Source organism: Tupaia chinensis, unplaced genomic scaffold (genome assembly GCF_000334495.1).
Source record: "Tupaia chinensis unplaced genomic scaffold, TupChi_1.0 Scaffold000165_2, whole genome shotgun sequence".
NCBI classification, from domain to species: domain Eukaryota; kingdom Metazoa; phylum Chordata; class Mammalia; order Scandentia; family Tupaiidae; genus Tupaia; species Tupaia belangeri.
The window spans coordinates 4037740-4054721 of record NW_006159640.1 but is presented as its reverse complement, the minus strand read 5'-3'; the positions used below and the strand labels follow the sequence as shown (position 1 = coordinate 4054721).

The 16982-nt window shown below is 41.1% G+C and overlaps 1 protein-coding gene and 2 pseudogenes across 1 annotated transcript in view; all 3 read right to left on the bottom strand.

The window, feature by feature from the left end:
* The window catches only part of TEX11 (testis expressed 11), a 514378-nt gene that overhangs the window by 465050 nt on the left and 32346 nt on the right, over nucleotides 1–16982 (bottom strand). The window contains 1 exon segment of the mRNA XM_027770916.1: nucleotides 11201–11322. Within this exon segment, the coding sequence (XP_027626717.1) occupies nucleotides 11201–11322 (122 nt within the window).
* On the bottom strand, nucleotides 8–2721 carry LOC102488631 (glutathione reductase, mitochondrial-like; annotated as a pseudogene).
* On the bottom strand, nucleotides 6077–6847 carry LOC102488211 (cytochrome b-c1 complex subunit 2, mitochondrial pseudogene; annotated as a pseudogene).

Here is a 16982-nt window from a genome sequence, read left to right as displayed (position 1 = left end):
AACTGGTTCAACCACTGTGGAGAACAATATGGAGGTTCCTCAAAGATCTACAAATAGAACTACCATTTGATCCAGCAATCCCACTTTTGGGTATCTACTCAAAGGACAGGAGAACGCTCAGTCGGAAAAGTGTTTGCACATCAATGTTTATTGCAGCATTATTTACAATTGCTAAGACATGAAACCAACCCAAATGTCCACAAACAGATGAATGGATTTAAAAAGGGTGGTATCTATATTCTTTGGAATACTATTCAGCCATAAAAAAACAAGATCCTGGCATTTGATAGAAAGTGGTCCACTATGGAGGATCTATTGCTAAGTGAAGTAAGCCACGATATTAAAAGATAACTATTGTATATATCCACTTAATATATACTGACTATCTGCACTCTATGGTAGAGATCAAAATATTGAAGGGCATAAAAGCAGTAAAAATAGTTAACGATGATAAGAGAGTGTGGAATGGGGCAGAAGAAGAGAATAGAGAAAGATAGCAAAAGAACAAATAGAGAGGCATGACATTAGTGGGACACAGATATGGTTTATTACCGGTAGGTGATAATGTGTATAGTTTTCTCAACTTGATTGGTCTGAGAAGTATTTCATGTTGAGTAAAGTCTTTTTTACAAGCAAAATGATAAATAGTGATTGACTTTTAAAAAAAAAGTAATTGGAATAATAATCATCATCATCAGGAAAAGAATGAAAAGCTATTGGATGATGAAGATGGGGATTTTAATGTCTCTGTATTGACTGATATGCATGGTATTCCTTCTGGTAAAAGAAATGTAATACACTTTAAAGTTATATGCAATTCAATGTAATATAAACAAGATTATGATGATAAATTAATTTTTTAAAATTTGTTTTAAAATACACAAAACTGGAATGGTAAGGAAACAACACGACCATTTGGTTGAGTGCAGAGTGTCCACCAGCCTTAGTGGGTCCTCAGTGACCAGCACTACTGAAAAGGTAGGGTAAATTGCCACCGAATTATTGATGTCTGCCTTTGTTGCTCCCATTTTTGCACAGCAAAGCTCTGCAGCATTTTATCACACTGGATCCCCTGCACATGGATGCTAATCACCTGTTTTTTCTCTCTTTTTTTCCCAATTATTTATTTATTCATTCATTTATTTTAATTTGATCAGGGAGAGACACAGAGAGGGGAGGGAGAGGGAAAAAGAAAGCCACCAGGTCCAGGACTCAAAGGTAGTAGGCCATGTGGGAGTGTCCAGCGCTTTAACCACCATGCCACCTGCTGGTCCCCATCCACCTTTTTTTTCTTTATTGGCACAAATCATCTTCATCATACACTGTTTTCCTTTTGATAAATGCATGATAAATTGGGGTAAAGGTGGTTGAACAGATCTTCACATTTTCTTTCCCATATTTATAAATGGCCTCATCTTCCTTGAGACTCACAGTCCCAATAGGGGGAGATGGCTAAAAACCACAGTGGGGATGTTGCCATAGCCTAATTTGGAATCTCTCTGCTTTCAAAAAGTCTGTCGGCAAGCTTCCCACCAGCAGCCACCACAACTAGAGTGAGAAGAGCTTTTCCATACACATCCCTAACCACGTAGACTCCTTGCACATTGGTGTTCTGAAACTCATCCACTATATGACTTTTGTCATCAGTCTGAACACCCAGCTGGTTTAAGTTCAGGCCCCTGGAATATGAGTCCCACCCGATGGCCCAGAGTATGCAATCAACATCTAAGACTGTGGTAGAGGCAGAGCCAGAGGCAGAGGCAGAAGCAGAAAAAGCAGGAGTTTCCCAGGAGCTTCAGTGACTACACGGAGCTCCAAGTCAGAAGTCATCTTCTTAACTTCCAGGACCTGGGAGTTTGCTTCTGTTTTGTTTTTATCTTTTTTTATATTTTATTTATTTTCACTTAAACACATATATCTTTACAGTGTACAGCATTTCTTTTTCCAGCACAAATACCTTGTATATCAGTCAAGACAAATGTATTACCATATACATTATGATCAGCTTCTCATGTTTTTGTCAGTTAAATGTACTTTTTACTTTTTTTTCCTTCCCCTTCCCCCCCTTCCATACTAAACTCTTTCTTTTTCACATTTTATTGATTCACAAAAGATCAGGACCTCGATGCCAGCATTCTCCAGCTCCCCAGTGCATTTGAAGCTGATTATTGAATCAAAGTTCCTAAGTACCTTATCGTGCCATATCACCAGTGATGTCTTAGAGCTCAGGGCTGCTAGGATGCCAGCAATCTCCATGGCGATGTAACATCCACCTAAAATGATGCCGTGGAGAGGCAATTCTTGTAGCTGAATAAAATCTATCACTGGTTATTCCTAGACTGGTGCCGGGGATCTGGCTCTCATGAGGACACAAGGGCACACCACCAGTGACAATCAAGATGAAGGGAACGGTGTACTTCTTCCTGTTGACCTCTACTGTGGGCGTGGGACTGCTGCGTGGCCATGGATGTTCTCTACATGGGACTTGGTGAGATTGTTTTGCTAGATGGTGTTCAGGCAGTTCACATAGGCATCCTGCTTTTCCTTTATAACACACCAGTTGAAACTCCCCTCACAACTTTGAAAACAGTAATCCATGTGATTGTGCATGAACTCGGAGTGGATTGCTGTGTTCCTTGTCACTTTTTTGAGTACACATCCAACATTCACCTGCATCGTATTCACATAAATGCTACAGAGCATCATCATCACTTCCACCATTTTGTTCTCACTCAGCCTGGGCTACAGTTCCTGGCCTGCATCGTGCCATCTAACACTGGTTTCTCTCATAAAAGGCTTCTTAGATATGACACCAAAATCACAGCAATAAAAAGAAAAAATATATAAATATGATGTCATCAAAACTAAATCTTGGATGGGACCAGCAGTTAGTGTAATGGCTATGTCACTGAACTCCCATGTAGCTGACCACGGTTTGAGTCCCGGACCCGGTGGCTTAAAACTCACACTGGGTGCATGTGCATGCATGCCCAAGATCACGAGAGGAGAATGGAGGAGAAGGGATTGCGTCATGGTCATTCCCCCAGGGGATGATATGAGTTCTCCTATCTCTATGTCTCTCTCTGTCTTTCTGGAGAGCACACACGCCCTATAGCAAAAAAAAACCTCTCACCCCCAAAACAAAACAAAACAAAGCCAAATCTTGGTGGGGCCAGCAGTTGGCTTAATGACTATGTCGCTGGACTACCATGTCGCTGACGGCGGTTCGAGTCCCAGACTCAGTGGCTTAAACTCACACCAGGCACGTGTGTGTGCATGCCCAAGAACCTGAGAGGAGAATGGAGGAGAAGGGATTGCAGTGAGGCCATCCCCCAGGGGGAGGGGGTGATTTCTCACATTCTATCTCTCTGACTCTTTCTGGAGAGTGGACATGCCCTGTAGCAAAAAACTCTCAAAAAAAAAAAAAAAAACTAAGTAAGGATATCAGATGGGACCAGCAGATGCCATAATGACTACATCACTGGACTCCCACGCAGTGACCATAGTTTGAGTACTGACCCAGCAGCTTGAAACTCATGCTAGACCAATGTGCTTGCCCAGAATCTAGAGAGGAGAATGGAGAAGGGACTACAGTGTGGCCATGCACCCTGAGGGGTGATTTCTTGCTTTCTGTCTCTGTCTTTCTGGAAAGCAAACATGCCCTATAGCAAAAACCTCTTTAAAAAAATAACAAAATAAATTAAATCTTTGAGGGTCGGCAGGTGGCATACTGGTTGGGATGCTAGACTCCCACATGGTCAACCATGTTTCTAGTCCTGGACCCAACAGCTTGCTTTCTCACTTTCCTTCTCTCTCTCTCTCTGGCCAAATTAAAAAAATAATAATGATGAATAAAATTAAGAAAGATAATCATTTTTAAAAAACCTAAATCTTGGGGACTAGCAGGTGGCATGGTGGTTAAGGCGCTAGACACTCCCACATGGCCAACCATGGTTCAAGTCCTGGACTGGTGGCTTGCTTTCTCACTTTCTCTCTCCCTCTGTCTCTCTGTGTATCTCTCTGGTCAAATTAAAATAAAATAAATTAATTAAATTAAATTAATAATTCTTTAATACAAAAACCTAAATCTTGGGGAAAAAACAAAAACATAAAAGAAAAGAAAAAAAGTCTTTGGAACCAGTCTGTGGCATGGTGATTAGGGGGGCAGCTGGATCCCACATGGCTGACTGTACGGTTTGAGTCCCAGATGCGGTGACTTCAGAAACACTAGACATGTGTGCATGTGTGCCCAGAATCCTAGAGGGAGGAGAGATGAAGGAGAGGGGATTGCAGAGTGGCCAATTCCCCATAGGAGGTTCTCTCTCTCTCTCTCTTTCCTCCCCCCAATCTCTCTCTCTGTGTATGCATATATCTCCCTCCCTCCATTCCTCCTCTCCTCTTCCTCTCTCCTTCTGGAAAAGTAAAAAAAATAAATAAATATGTTTTGCTTCATAAGACATCAAGAAAGTGAAAGGATTGAGACAATGGTGCAGCGGAAAGATACAACACTGTGAGGCTTAGCCACATGGGAAGATTCCAGGTTCATTCCTGAGACCTCCTTAGTGAACTAGGCACACGTGTGCCCATGAGTCAGGGCTGGCTGAAGCTGCCGGTAGATCACAGAGTTGCAATCCTAAATAGGGTGCTATCTCTCACTCTCTTTCTGTCTCTCTCGCTCATGGAAGAAACAAAGAAATAAAACCTTTTTAAAAAAAATAGAAAGTGAGGGGGACCAGCAGATGACATAATGGTTATGTCGCTGGAGTTCCACATAGTCGACCACAGTTTGAGTCCCAGACCTGGTGGCTTAAAACTCACACCAGGTGTGTGTGCCTGCGTGCCCAAGATCCCAAGAGGAGAATCGAGAAGGGATGGCATGGAAATCTCCCTGGGGTTGATTTCTCACTTTCTGTCTCTCTGGAGAGTGCACACTCCCCATAGCAAAACTCTCAAAAAAGGAAAAGAAAGTGAAGGGTCAACAGGTGGCATAGTGGAGGGAACCAGCAGTTAGCATAATGGCTATGTCGCTGGACTCCCACGTAGTCGACCGCGGTTCGTGTCCTGGACCCGGTGGCTTAAAACTCACGCCGGGCGCGTGTGCGTGCATGCCCAAGATCCCGAGAGGAGAATGGAGGAGAAGGGATTGCAGCGTGACCATCCCCCCTGGGGGGTGATTTCTCGCTTTCTGTCTCTATGTCTCTCTCTGTCTGTCTGGCGAGCGCACGCGCCCTACAGTGAAAATCTCTCCAAAAAAAAAAAAAAAAAGGTGGCATAGTGGGTAAGGCACTGGTCTCCCAAAGGGCCAACCACATTTGAGTCCCAGACCCGGAGGTTTGAAAATCACACCAGGTGCATGTGCCTGCATGTCCAAAATCCTGATAGGCAAATGGAGAAGAGACTATAGCATGGTCATGGCCTGAGAGGTGATTTCTCACTTTCCCTCTCTCTGACTCTGTCCAGTGAGTGCATAGAACCGTGGCTAAACCTTAAAAAAAAAAAAGTGAAAAGACAACCCACAGACTGGGATAAATACCTGCAAATCATGTATCTAATAAGGGACTTGTATCTAGAATATATAAAGACCTCCTACTACTTTTTTAGGGGGAATTATTTCCTTTATTTATTATTATTATTTTTTAAATTTGACCAGAGCAAGACACAAAGAGAGAGAGAGAAAGTGAGATAGCAAGCTGTCAGTTCTGGAACTTGGCCTGTGGTCAGCCATGTGGGAGTCCAGCACCTTTAACCACCATGCCACCTACTGGCCCCCCTCCTACTACTTATAATAAAAAGAAAAAAAATACACTTTAAAAATTGGCAAAGGGAGGCTGGCAGGTGGCATGGTGGTTAAAGCACTGGACTCCCATATGGCTGACCACAGTTCGAGTCCCAGACCTGGCAGCTGGCTTTCTCACATTTTCTCTCTCTGTCTCTCTCTAGTCAAATTAAATACTATTTTTTAAAAAAATTAAATATTACTAATAAGAAATAAAATAATTTAAAAAAAAATTGACAAAGGGAACCAGCAGTTAGCGTAATGGCTATGTTGCTGAACTCCCATGTAGTTGACCATGGTTCAAGTCTTGGACCCGGTGGCCTTTGCACCAGATAAACCAAGCCCACCCCTCAAGTTCAGAAACTGTTCAGCAACTTGCTTTAGAACAGGATGACTCACGCCAAGTCAAATCAAAGCCATTCTTGCACTTGTAAAATGGTTCTGAACATAGTAGTGTAACTCTTCTGATGTCACTTTTCCAATCCTATAGTCAGGACAATACAGGGAATTAGCCAAAGCATTTTGGTAAGCAGCAGCATGTAGATTTTCAATGACACAGGCCTGTGGATTCTGAAAAGCCACAGCTTTGTGAACCCTTACCTGAGACTGAAGGGCAGCTACTTCCCATCAACAAAATTCTGGTGCTGTGGTGACATTGAGCAGGAACTCCATCAGAATATCAACATCATCCTGCAGACATTCCACGGTTTAAGCCATGTTTTCCCATGTCGCAGTCACACTTAAATTACCACCAACTGCTTCAATTCCACAGGTTATCATGAAAGATTATGTTCCTTTTTTGGTCAAATTGGATGCAAGACGGAGCAAATGAGAGGTTCCCAAGTTGTTGGAGTCCTCATATCTACTGCCTGCTTTAATTAACAACCCAATTCTTGATGCAGGAGCATAGTTTTCCAGAGAAGCAATCACTAAGCCATTAGGTAATTTGGTAAACTCAAGGTCCTGAGGATGTGAAAGAGCTCCAGTAGGCTCAGCTGTGGCTTTCACTTTGGGGGCAACTTTGAGGGAATAAAATCTCGAGAAGGTCGCAGCTCTGGTCAGTAGCTTCATGGCCCAGGACTGCTCTGATCCTTGGTCACTGCCCTATTACCAAGTCTTAAAAGGAAAGAAATTCTCAGGACCAGCAGTTAGCGCAATGGCTACGTCACTGGACTCCCACATAGTTGACCGCTGTTCGCGTCCCGGACCCAGTGGCTTAAAACTCACGCCGGGGACGTGCGCGTGCATGCCCAAGATCCCGAGAGGAGAATGAAGGAGAAGGAATTGGGGCGTGGTCATCACCCCTGGGGGGTGATTTCTCGCTTACTGTCTCTCTGTCTCTCTCTGTCTGGCGAGCTTACGTGCCCTATAGCAAAAATCTCTAAAAAAAAAAAAAAAAAAGGAAAGAAATTCTAGCATATGCTATAACATGGATGAACTTTGAGGACAAAATGCTAAGTGAAACAAGCTATTCACAGAAAGACAAATATTGTATGATTCCACTTACATGAAGTACAGTAGGTAGTCAAACTTATAAAGACAGAAAGTAGAGGGGCCAGCAGGTGGCATAGTGGTTAAGGTGCTGGATTCCCACATGGCCAACCACAGTCTGAGTGCCAGACCTAGCAGCTTGAAACTCATGTTGGGCCTGGGTGTGTGTTTGTGTGTGTGTGCCCAAAATCTGAAGAAGAGAATGGAAAAGGGATTGTGGCATGATCATCTCCACTGGGGGTGATTTCTCACTTCGTTCCATCTCTCTCTGTCTCTCTGGTGAGCACACATACCCTACAGCAAAAATCTCTTAAAAAAAAATAAAGACAAGCAAGTAGAATGATGACTACCAGGGATGGGAGGGAAAAAGAAGTTGTTTAATGGGTATAGAATTTCAATTTTGTGGGACCAGCAGTTGGTGTGGTAGTTTGAGGCACTGAACTCACATAGCTGACCACAGTTCAAGTCCCAGACCTGACGGCTTTCTCTCTCTCTCTCTCTATCTCTCTGTCCCTCTCTAATCAAATAAAAAATAAATACATCGGGAACCAGCAGTTAGCGTAATGGCTATGTCGCTGGACTCCCACGTAGTTGACCACGGTTCACGTCCTGGACCCAGTGGCTTAAAACTCATGCCAGGCACGTGTGCATGCGTGCCCAAGATCCCGAGAGGAGAATGGAGGAGAGGGGACTGTGGCGTGACCACCCCCCCGGGGGGTGATTTCTCGCTTTCTGTCTCTATGTCTCGCTCTGTCTGTCTGGCGAGTGCACGCGCCCTATAGCGAAAATCTCTCAAAAATAAATAAATAAATACATAAATACATAAATTAAGTTAAATAAAATAATCCTTAAAAAAAGATTTTTGAGACCACAAGTTGGTGTAATGGCTATGTCGCTGAACTCCCATGTAGTCAACCACGGTTAGAGTCCCGGACCCAGTGGCTTAAACTCACACCGGGCGCGTGTGCGTGCATGCCCGAGATTCTGAGAGGAGAATGGAGGAGAAAGGATTGCAGCATGGCCATCCCCCCTGGGGAGTGATTTCTCGCTCTCTGTCCCTGTCTCTCTCTGTCTTTCTGGCGAGCACACGTGCCCTAAAACAAAAACCTCTCAAAAAAAAAAAGAGAGAGAGAGAGAAAGAACCAGAGGCTGAAGCAGGCCAAAGAAGAAGCTGGGGCTGAAATTGAACAGTAGCGTCTGCAGAAGGAGAAAGAGTTCAAGGCCAAGAAAGCTGGGGCTATGGGATCCCATGGTAGTTGTAGCACTGAAGTAGAGGAGACCCAGAGAAAATGACTGTCCTCCAGAACTACTTCCTACAGAACAGGGATGAAGTCTTAGATAACCTCTTGGCCTTCGTCTGTGACATCTGACCAGAAATCCATGAAAACTACCACATAAATGGATAGAAGAACAAAGTGCCTATACCATGGATGGGCATTTTAGATGCCCTTGTGGAATATGAAGCTTTACAGAGCTCCAGTTAAATTCTTGGGAAAGGCATTAAATTATTTCTGTATATTATATATCACTTTTTGCAGAGTAGCAAATCTAGCTTCTTTGTACAGATTTAGAACTTATCTAAAGAATTCATCTTTTTACCTCATATTTCCTAGAAATTTAATGGGTGTATGTTGTTTTCCTATGCCTTTAGCTCAAGCAACACATATCTCAATGTTAACTTTTTCTTTCTTACATCTAGTAAAAAAGGAAGTTCTTTGAAGAAAGACAGGGATTAAATTTTTTTGTCCCTAATGCCTTCTTGAAGGTCAAGGGCTTTTTCTATAAAAAAAAAAAAAAAAAAAAAAAAAAAGTAGCAAATAGTTACTTATAACCTGTGTGAAGCAGCAACCAGCCTTGAAGTAGTCCATTCCAGCTATAGGTTATAATAGTGACTAGTAATGTAATTGTTTGGGCTGCTTTTAGTTTCTTTTAAGCAAAATACTAGATGATAGAATTCACAAACTTGTTACAGTTATTACTTAGTGTACTGATAATCATTTAAAAGTAAAAGACTCTTTATCATGAAAAAAAAAAGAAAGAAAAGAAAAGAAAATCACGTCAGGAGCATGTGCATGTGTGCTCCAAATCCCAAGAAGACAATGGAGAAGGGATTGTGGCATGGCCATCCTCCCTGGGGGGTGATGTCTCTCTTTCTCTCTCTGTCTCTCTGCCAAACCATAAGCACCTCATAACAAAAATCTCTCTAAAAATAAATAAATAATAATTTTAAAAATGAAAAATAAAAACCTGTACATGAATATTCATAGCAATATTATTCATAATATTCAAAAAGTAGAAACATAGATACATGTATGAACAGGATGTAGTATAGACACATGCAACAACCTGGATAAACCTTGAAAATATTGTGCTAAGTGATGGGGCCAGCAGGTGGTGTCATAGTTAAGGATGTTGAACTCCCACAGTTCAAGTCCTGGACCTGCTGGCTTGCTTCCTCGCTTTCCTCTCTCTCTGCCTCTCACTCTCTCGCTCTCTCACTCCGTCCCTCTCTGGTCAAATAAATAAATAAATCTAAATAAAATAATTATTTTTTAAAATAAAATATTGTGCTAAATGAAAGAAGTGGGTCACAAAAGACCAGATAGTACATGATTCCATTTATGGAAAATGTCCAGAATAGATAAATCCATAAAGACTAAATATAGATTACTGGTTGCCTAGACCTAGGAGTGAGGGGAAAGAAGATATGGGAAGAAATGAACAGTGTCTGTGAATGAGTACATGATTTCTTTTTGGGGTGATGAATATGTTCTAAAATAAACTATGGTGATAAGTGCACAATTCTGTGTAATACTAAAAATCTATTGAATCATATAGTTTAAATAGGTGAATTGTATTACATGAATTATACCTAAGTAAAGATATTATATATTTTTTTAAAGAGGAAGATTCACAATAAACTTTCTTCATATCTTTTCCTATGAAGTCCCCAAAATGAAGTACTTACCCAATATAAACGTTTCCAAAAGTGTTTCAGAGACTCAAAGCAATTCCTACATTAAGTGATAGACCTTCATTTATACATTAGAAAAATTACCCAAAGAAAGCACCTCTGAAAGTTTATACTCAACTACAAAGTAGTGTCCTACTTTGCTGGAAAGGGAAGGAAAAGAGAACTATTATTTATGGACAAACCACTATCTACCCGAGACTTTACATATGTTATTTCGCTTATTATTTACAACACCAAGAGGTGGGTATTATTATCCTTTATCTTATAGGAAAACTGAGTCTTAAAGAGGATAAATAATAAACACTAAACTTGAGCACATATTTTCCATTAGTTTCTTTTTAAAAAAATATTTATTTAATTTTATTTATTATTTTCTAATTTGATGAGAGAAGGAGAAAGAGGAAGAGAGGCATAGAGAGAGAGAGAGCAAGCACGCAAGCTGCCAGGTCCAAGACTTGAACCATGGTCGACCATATGGGAGTCCAGCACCTTAACCACCACACCACCTGCCAACCCCTTTCCATTAGTTTCTAAAACCTTATTTCTCCTAAATATGCCATTAGGCTTGACAATCCAAAAATAAATTTCTAGGACCAGCAGTTAGTGTAATGGCAATGTTGCTGAACTCCCACGTAGTTGACCGCGGTTCGTGTCCTGGACCTGGTGGCTTAAAGCTCATGCTGGGTGCATGTGCGTGCATGCCCAAGATCCCGAGAGGATAATAGAGGAGAAGGGATTCTGGCGTGGCCATCCCCCCGGGGGGTTGATTTCTCGCTTTCTGTCTCTGTCTTTCTGGTGAGCACACATGCCCTAGCGCATGCACCCTATAAGCAAAAAACTCTCAAAAAAAAAAGAATCAAAAATAAATTTCTATATGTTTAATCAATGTTTAACCATGAACACTATTTTTTCACTGTGAATCATCCAAACTTACTGCAAACAAAATTTTTTATACCAACCTGAGCATCTTGCATTTCAGCCACAGACTCCCTGTTGATATTTGCCATGTCCATGAAGATTCTATCAATTGCCTCAGGTATGCTAGGTAAATTACCTTCAACAATCAGGTTTTCAATAATTTCTGAAATAATAGATGACAAATGTGTTTTGAGTCATTACCATTGACTAAAAGTAGCAAATCATGCTTAAACCTGTTCCTAGAGGCCAGTAGGTGGCCTGGTAGTTAAAGCACAGAATTCCCACATGCCAACTGTGGTTTGAGTCCCAGACCCAGTGGATTGCTTTCTCAGTTTCTCCCTCTCTCTGGTCAAATTTTTAAAATAATAATAAATAATAATAAATAAATGTTTCACTTTATTTATTTATTAATTTTATTTATCTATTTTAATTAGACCAGAGAGGGACAGAGTAAGAGAGAGAGAAAGCAAGAAAGTGACTTGAAAATCATGCTAGGCATGTGTGCCTGTATGCCCAAAATCCTGAAAGGAAAAAGAAGTAGAAGGGACTGTAATGTGCCCATCCCCCCAGGGGTAGTGATTTCTCACTTTCCCTCTCTCTCTGGAGAGGGCATACACTCTATAGCAGAAACTTTAAAAAAATAATAAGAGTTTCTTTTAGCTAAATGTGGAGTACAATTTTTGTTATAATTATTTATTTCTATTTGTTATTTTTTATTTGACCAGACAGACAGACACACACACACACACACGAAGAGAGAGAGAGAGAGAGCAAGAAAGAAAGCCACCAGGTCTGGGACTTGAATCATAGTCAGCCATGTGAGAATCAAGCACCTTTAACCACCATGCCACCTGTGCGCCCCCAAAGTACAATTTTCAAATAAAGTTTGTATTGCCTGAGAGTTTATAACTTAATAATATTAACACTTGCTTATAACTCAATTACTTAACATATTTGGGCCAACAGGTGGCATAGTGGTTAAAGCACTGGACTCCCACATGGCCAATCATGGTTAAAGTCCCGTACCTGGTGGCTTGCTTTCTTCCTTACCCTCTCTTTCTCTCTCTGTCTCTCTCTGGTGAGTATATGTGCCCTAAAGCAAGTTTAAAAATAGTAATAAAAATAAATAAAATTAAATAAGTATTTTAAAAATAATATTATCAGAAGGTAAAATACACTAACTTCACAAATAGTAATGTTGTTATAGGTAGCCTTCAAATTACAAAGTAGAAGTTAACAATGTCTCCAAAGCCAGAAAATGTAGAAATTTTGAAAGGAGACCTGAATAACTGCTCTGTAAAACTGAAATGCTTATTAATATTTTCTCTTTTAAATATTCATTTTATTTAATTTTATTTGTCATTATTTTCTTTTGACCAGAGAGAGAAAAGGAAACTGAGAAAGCCACCTGCCAGGTCCAGGACTTGAACTGCAGTCAGACATGTGGGAGTCCAGTGCCTTAACCACCATGCCACCTGCCAGTCCCCAAAATTTTCAAGCATTAAACAGTCATAGCTAACTTATGATGGCTCTTGAAGTCTTGACCTCACTTCGTGAGAAAAAAAAACTGACATGCCCAATTAGCAATAACATTAACCAGCTACTGAATCTGTACAAATGATGTCACCATTTTCTAGAGTCTGAGTTCCAGACTCCATATAGATAAATCTTATTAGGCCATGGACTTCCTTAATACCCAAGCATGATGTAGACTCAACAATTGATCTTCTTCATATTACCAAAATTGAAGTTTTTCCCAAACTCATGTAATAAAAGCTCCATAACCAATATGTCCCTATTTTGCAACATTTTGATCATCAAACTAGCAGAAATGTTATTAATATTTATAACAATAGTGTAAAAGCACATCTCAAAAGATTTTAAGCTGCTAAAATTAAAAGGTTTTTTTTTTTTGGAGAGGTTTTTGTTATAGGGCGCGTACATTCACCAGAAAGACAGAGACAGAGAGACAGAAAGCATGAAATCACCCTCCAGGGGGGATGGTCACACCACAATCCCTTCCCCTCCATTCTCCTCTCGGGCGGGATCTTGGGCACGCACGCACACGCACCCAGTGTGAGTTTAAGCGACCGGGTCCAGGACTCGAACCACAGTCGGCTACATGGGAGTCCAGTGACATAGCCATTATGCTAACTGCTGGCCCCCAAATTAACAAATTTTTAGCCTGCTACAATAAGCAATAAAAACACTTAAAAATAATTTTCAGTTAAATATCAGAGGAAAACCTCAAATAAAGGCTTCATGGGGCCCAAAAAGGAACCGAGACAAAACCCGGACAAAGTAATCCCGTCCCCGCGTCAGACACTAACGAGAGTTCCGTGGCCGACCGAACCCCGTTCAGCTCTAGCAGCTCCAGCAAACACAGCTCACCCAGGGGGACTGTGGCTGCCAGAGTGACTCCTTTCAATTACAACCCGAGCCCTAGGAAGAGCAGCGCCGACAGCACTTCAGCCCGGCCCTCGCAGATCCCGACCCCGGTCAGCAACAGCACAAAGAAGCGAGATTCCAAAACTGACAGCACAGAGTCCAGCGGGACGCAAAGTCCGAAGCGCCATTCTGGGTCTTACCTTGTGACATCTGTTTAAAGAATAGGGACGATGAAACTAAGAGAATTATGTGTTAATTACAACTGCTATATAGAGATTTTGTTTCAGATGAAACTGTAAGAGACTGAAAAAGTTTGTAAATAGGTTTGATTCTTGTTAGAAAGTTTTTGTTCTGGAAGCCATATTTGACAGTATGCTTTGTCTTCACTGGTCATATTTTGGGAGGCACTCTTGATAGTTAGGAAAAAAATCGGTAAAGCCAAGTATATTGTACAGTAGGTTTTACATATATTTAAGTAGCATCCCATTCCCACCCCCCTTTAATTATTGCTTGTCTTAAATAACACTACAGGTAGGTAATTGCTGTTATCAATCATTTTTAGATTATAAAACATCAGGGAGAAATTGGTATTTATGCAAAAAGAATATGTTTTAATCTTTGCGAGTCCATCTAACATCATAATTAATCATGTGGCTGTGAAATTCACAGTGATATGGTTCCCGATGAACACGTTTCCCAGCCTGCTTTGCTTTACTGCATGAATGAAACCGATGGTTCAGTCTCAGAAGCATCGAACAGTTCTGTGGTCACATGACGTGTGCATAGACATAGCTGCAGTGTAACAATTTACACTGTTTTGTGCTCTAAAAAGAAAATCTGTGTTACTGTAAAACATTGAATGAAACTATTTTACCTGAACTAGATTTTATCTGCAAGTAGGTAGAATTTTTGCTATGCTGTAACTTGTTGTATATTCTGGTATTTGAGGTGAGATGGCTGCTCTTTTATTAATGAGACATGAATCGTGTCTCAACAGAAACGAAATGAACATTTCAGAATAAATTATTGCTGTATGTAAACTATTATTGAAATTGGTATTTGTTTGAAGGGTCTTATTTCACATTTGTAAAATAATTGTCTAAAGGGCCTCTTTTAAGAGCTAAAAACAATAAATAAAATTAAATAATTTTTTAAAAAGACTTCACAAAGCAAACTATGCTCAACTCTACTCACTCAAAAAAAATTTTTTTTGGAGAAGTTTATTTTTTTTTCGCTATAGGGTGCATGCACTCGCCAGACAGACAGAGAGAGACATAGAGACAAAAAGCGAGAAATCACCCCCCAGGGGGGATGGTCACGCCGCAATCCCTTCTCCTCCATTCTCCTCTTGGGATCTTGGGCACGCACGCACACACACCCGGCGTGAGTTTTAAGCCACCGGGTCCGGGACGTGAACTGCGGTCGACTACGTGGGAGTCCAGCAACATAGCCATTATGCTAACTGCTGGTCCCCCTCAAATATTTTTTTACAACATATAGAATTTTCAGTACCTACTTCATGAAAAGAGATATTTTAAACACTTCAGGTGATAAGATAGATCCAAAAAGAGAAATTTGCATCTTTCCTTCTCCCACACATTATTTATAGAATGATATTAAATACCTTGACTCTTCTAAGACGAAATATTGGGTTGAGGGGCACATACTATAGCCCTTACTCAAAATATTGATAACAGCATCAGGGAGGATTAAACGGTGACATTAGAGGCCAGCAGGTGGCATAGTGGTTAAGGCACTGGACTCCCACATGGTCAACAATGGTTCGAGTCCTGGAACCAGTAGCTTGAAACTCATGCTAGATGTGTGTGTATGCATGCCCAAAAGCCTGAGAGAAGACATTGCACAATGGCTATACTCCCCGATGTATGGCTTCTCACTTTCTCTCTCTCTTTGTGTCTCCAGTGAGCACACATGCCCGATAGCAAAAATTTCTCTATAAAAAAAAGTGACATTGATATTTATTTGTGAATCTTTTCTTAAGTGGTTAATGTTTTATATAACTCATTTTTGTCAAAATAATTCTAGTCCTTTCAAACCCTATTATTTAAAGAATTTTTCATTTTATTTATTATTATTGTATAATTTGACTGGAGAAAGACAAAGAGAAAGAGAAAGGGAAAGAAAGCAAGCTGCCAGATTGAGGACTCAAACTACACACAGCCATGTGGGAGTCCAGTGCCTTAACCACTACACCACCTGCCAGTCCCTCAAAACATACTGGGTTGTCGGAAAAGTCATGACATATATTTTTTCTATGCAAAAATACATAACTTTTCCAAAGATTCAATATTTTTTAAAGTCACTCAGTTGACCAACTTGATTGACACCAGCTGAGATAATAACATACTGCAGTCTTTTAGGAGAAAATGCAGTCAGCAAAGCTGGCTAAGTAGTAGTGATCACACAGGTGAATGGTTGAGTTATACTATGAAGGAGAGATTTGCTTGTGAAAGAAGCTTAGAAAAGAGATACTATTGATATAAATGCAGTCTGCTCCTGAGATATGAAGACAACATATTAATGTTACATTGAATGAGATTGTACATTTGGGGGAAGTGATTAAATCCATTGTGCTGGCTGCTGAAATAAACCATGATTTATAACATTGTTTCAGTTAGTTTAATTTAAATTAGGTTCATTCTAGTTAAAACTAAGAGGTCACTCTATTGAGGCAGCTATGTTAATCAACATCAATTAATTCTGATAAGGTAGACAGCATTCTAGGTACAGTACAATAGAAAATAAACATTTTCCCTCTCCTTGAGGAAGGGAGCTTCTGTTACAAAGTGGAACAATCTGCCAACAGTCTTGCCAATACTCTCCCTGTGACCTCTATCAGCTCACCCAGTCATCAAAAAGTCAAAACACTGGGGGGGGCGGGGCGGACCAGCAGTTAGCGCAATGGCTATGTCGCTGAACTCCCACGTAGTTGACCGTGGTTTGCGTCCCGGACCCGGTGGCTTAAAACTCACACCGGGCGCGTGTGCGTGCGTGCCCAAGATCCTGAAAAGAGAATGGAGGAGGGATTGCGGCGTGACCATCCCCCCTGGGGGGTGATTTCTCGCTTTCTGTCTCTATGTCTCCCTCTGTCTGTCTGGCGAGCGCACACGCCCTATAGTGAAAAAAACCTCTCCCCCCCAAAAAATAAAAGTCAAAACACGGGGGAACCAGCAGTTAGTATAATGGCTATGTCGCTGGACTCCCACGTAGTCAACCGCGGTTCACGTCCTGGACCAGGTGGCTTAAAACTCACGCCGGGTGCGTGTGCTGCATGCCCAAGATCCTGAGAGGAGAATGGAGGAGAAGGGATTGTGGCATGAACATCCCCCCGGGGGGTGATTTCTCGCTTTCTGTCTCTATGTCTCTCTCTGTCTGTCTAGCGAGCACACGCGCCCTATAGCAAAAACCTCTCAA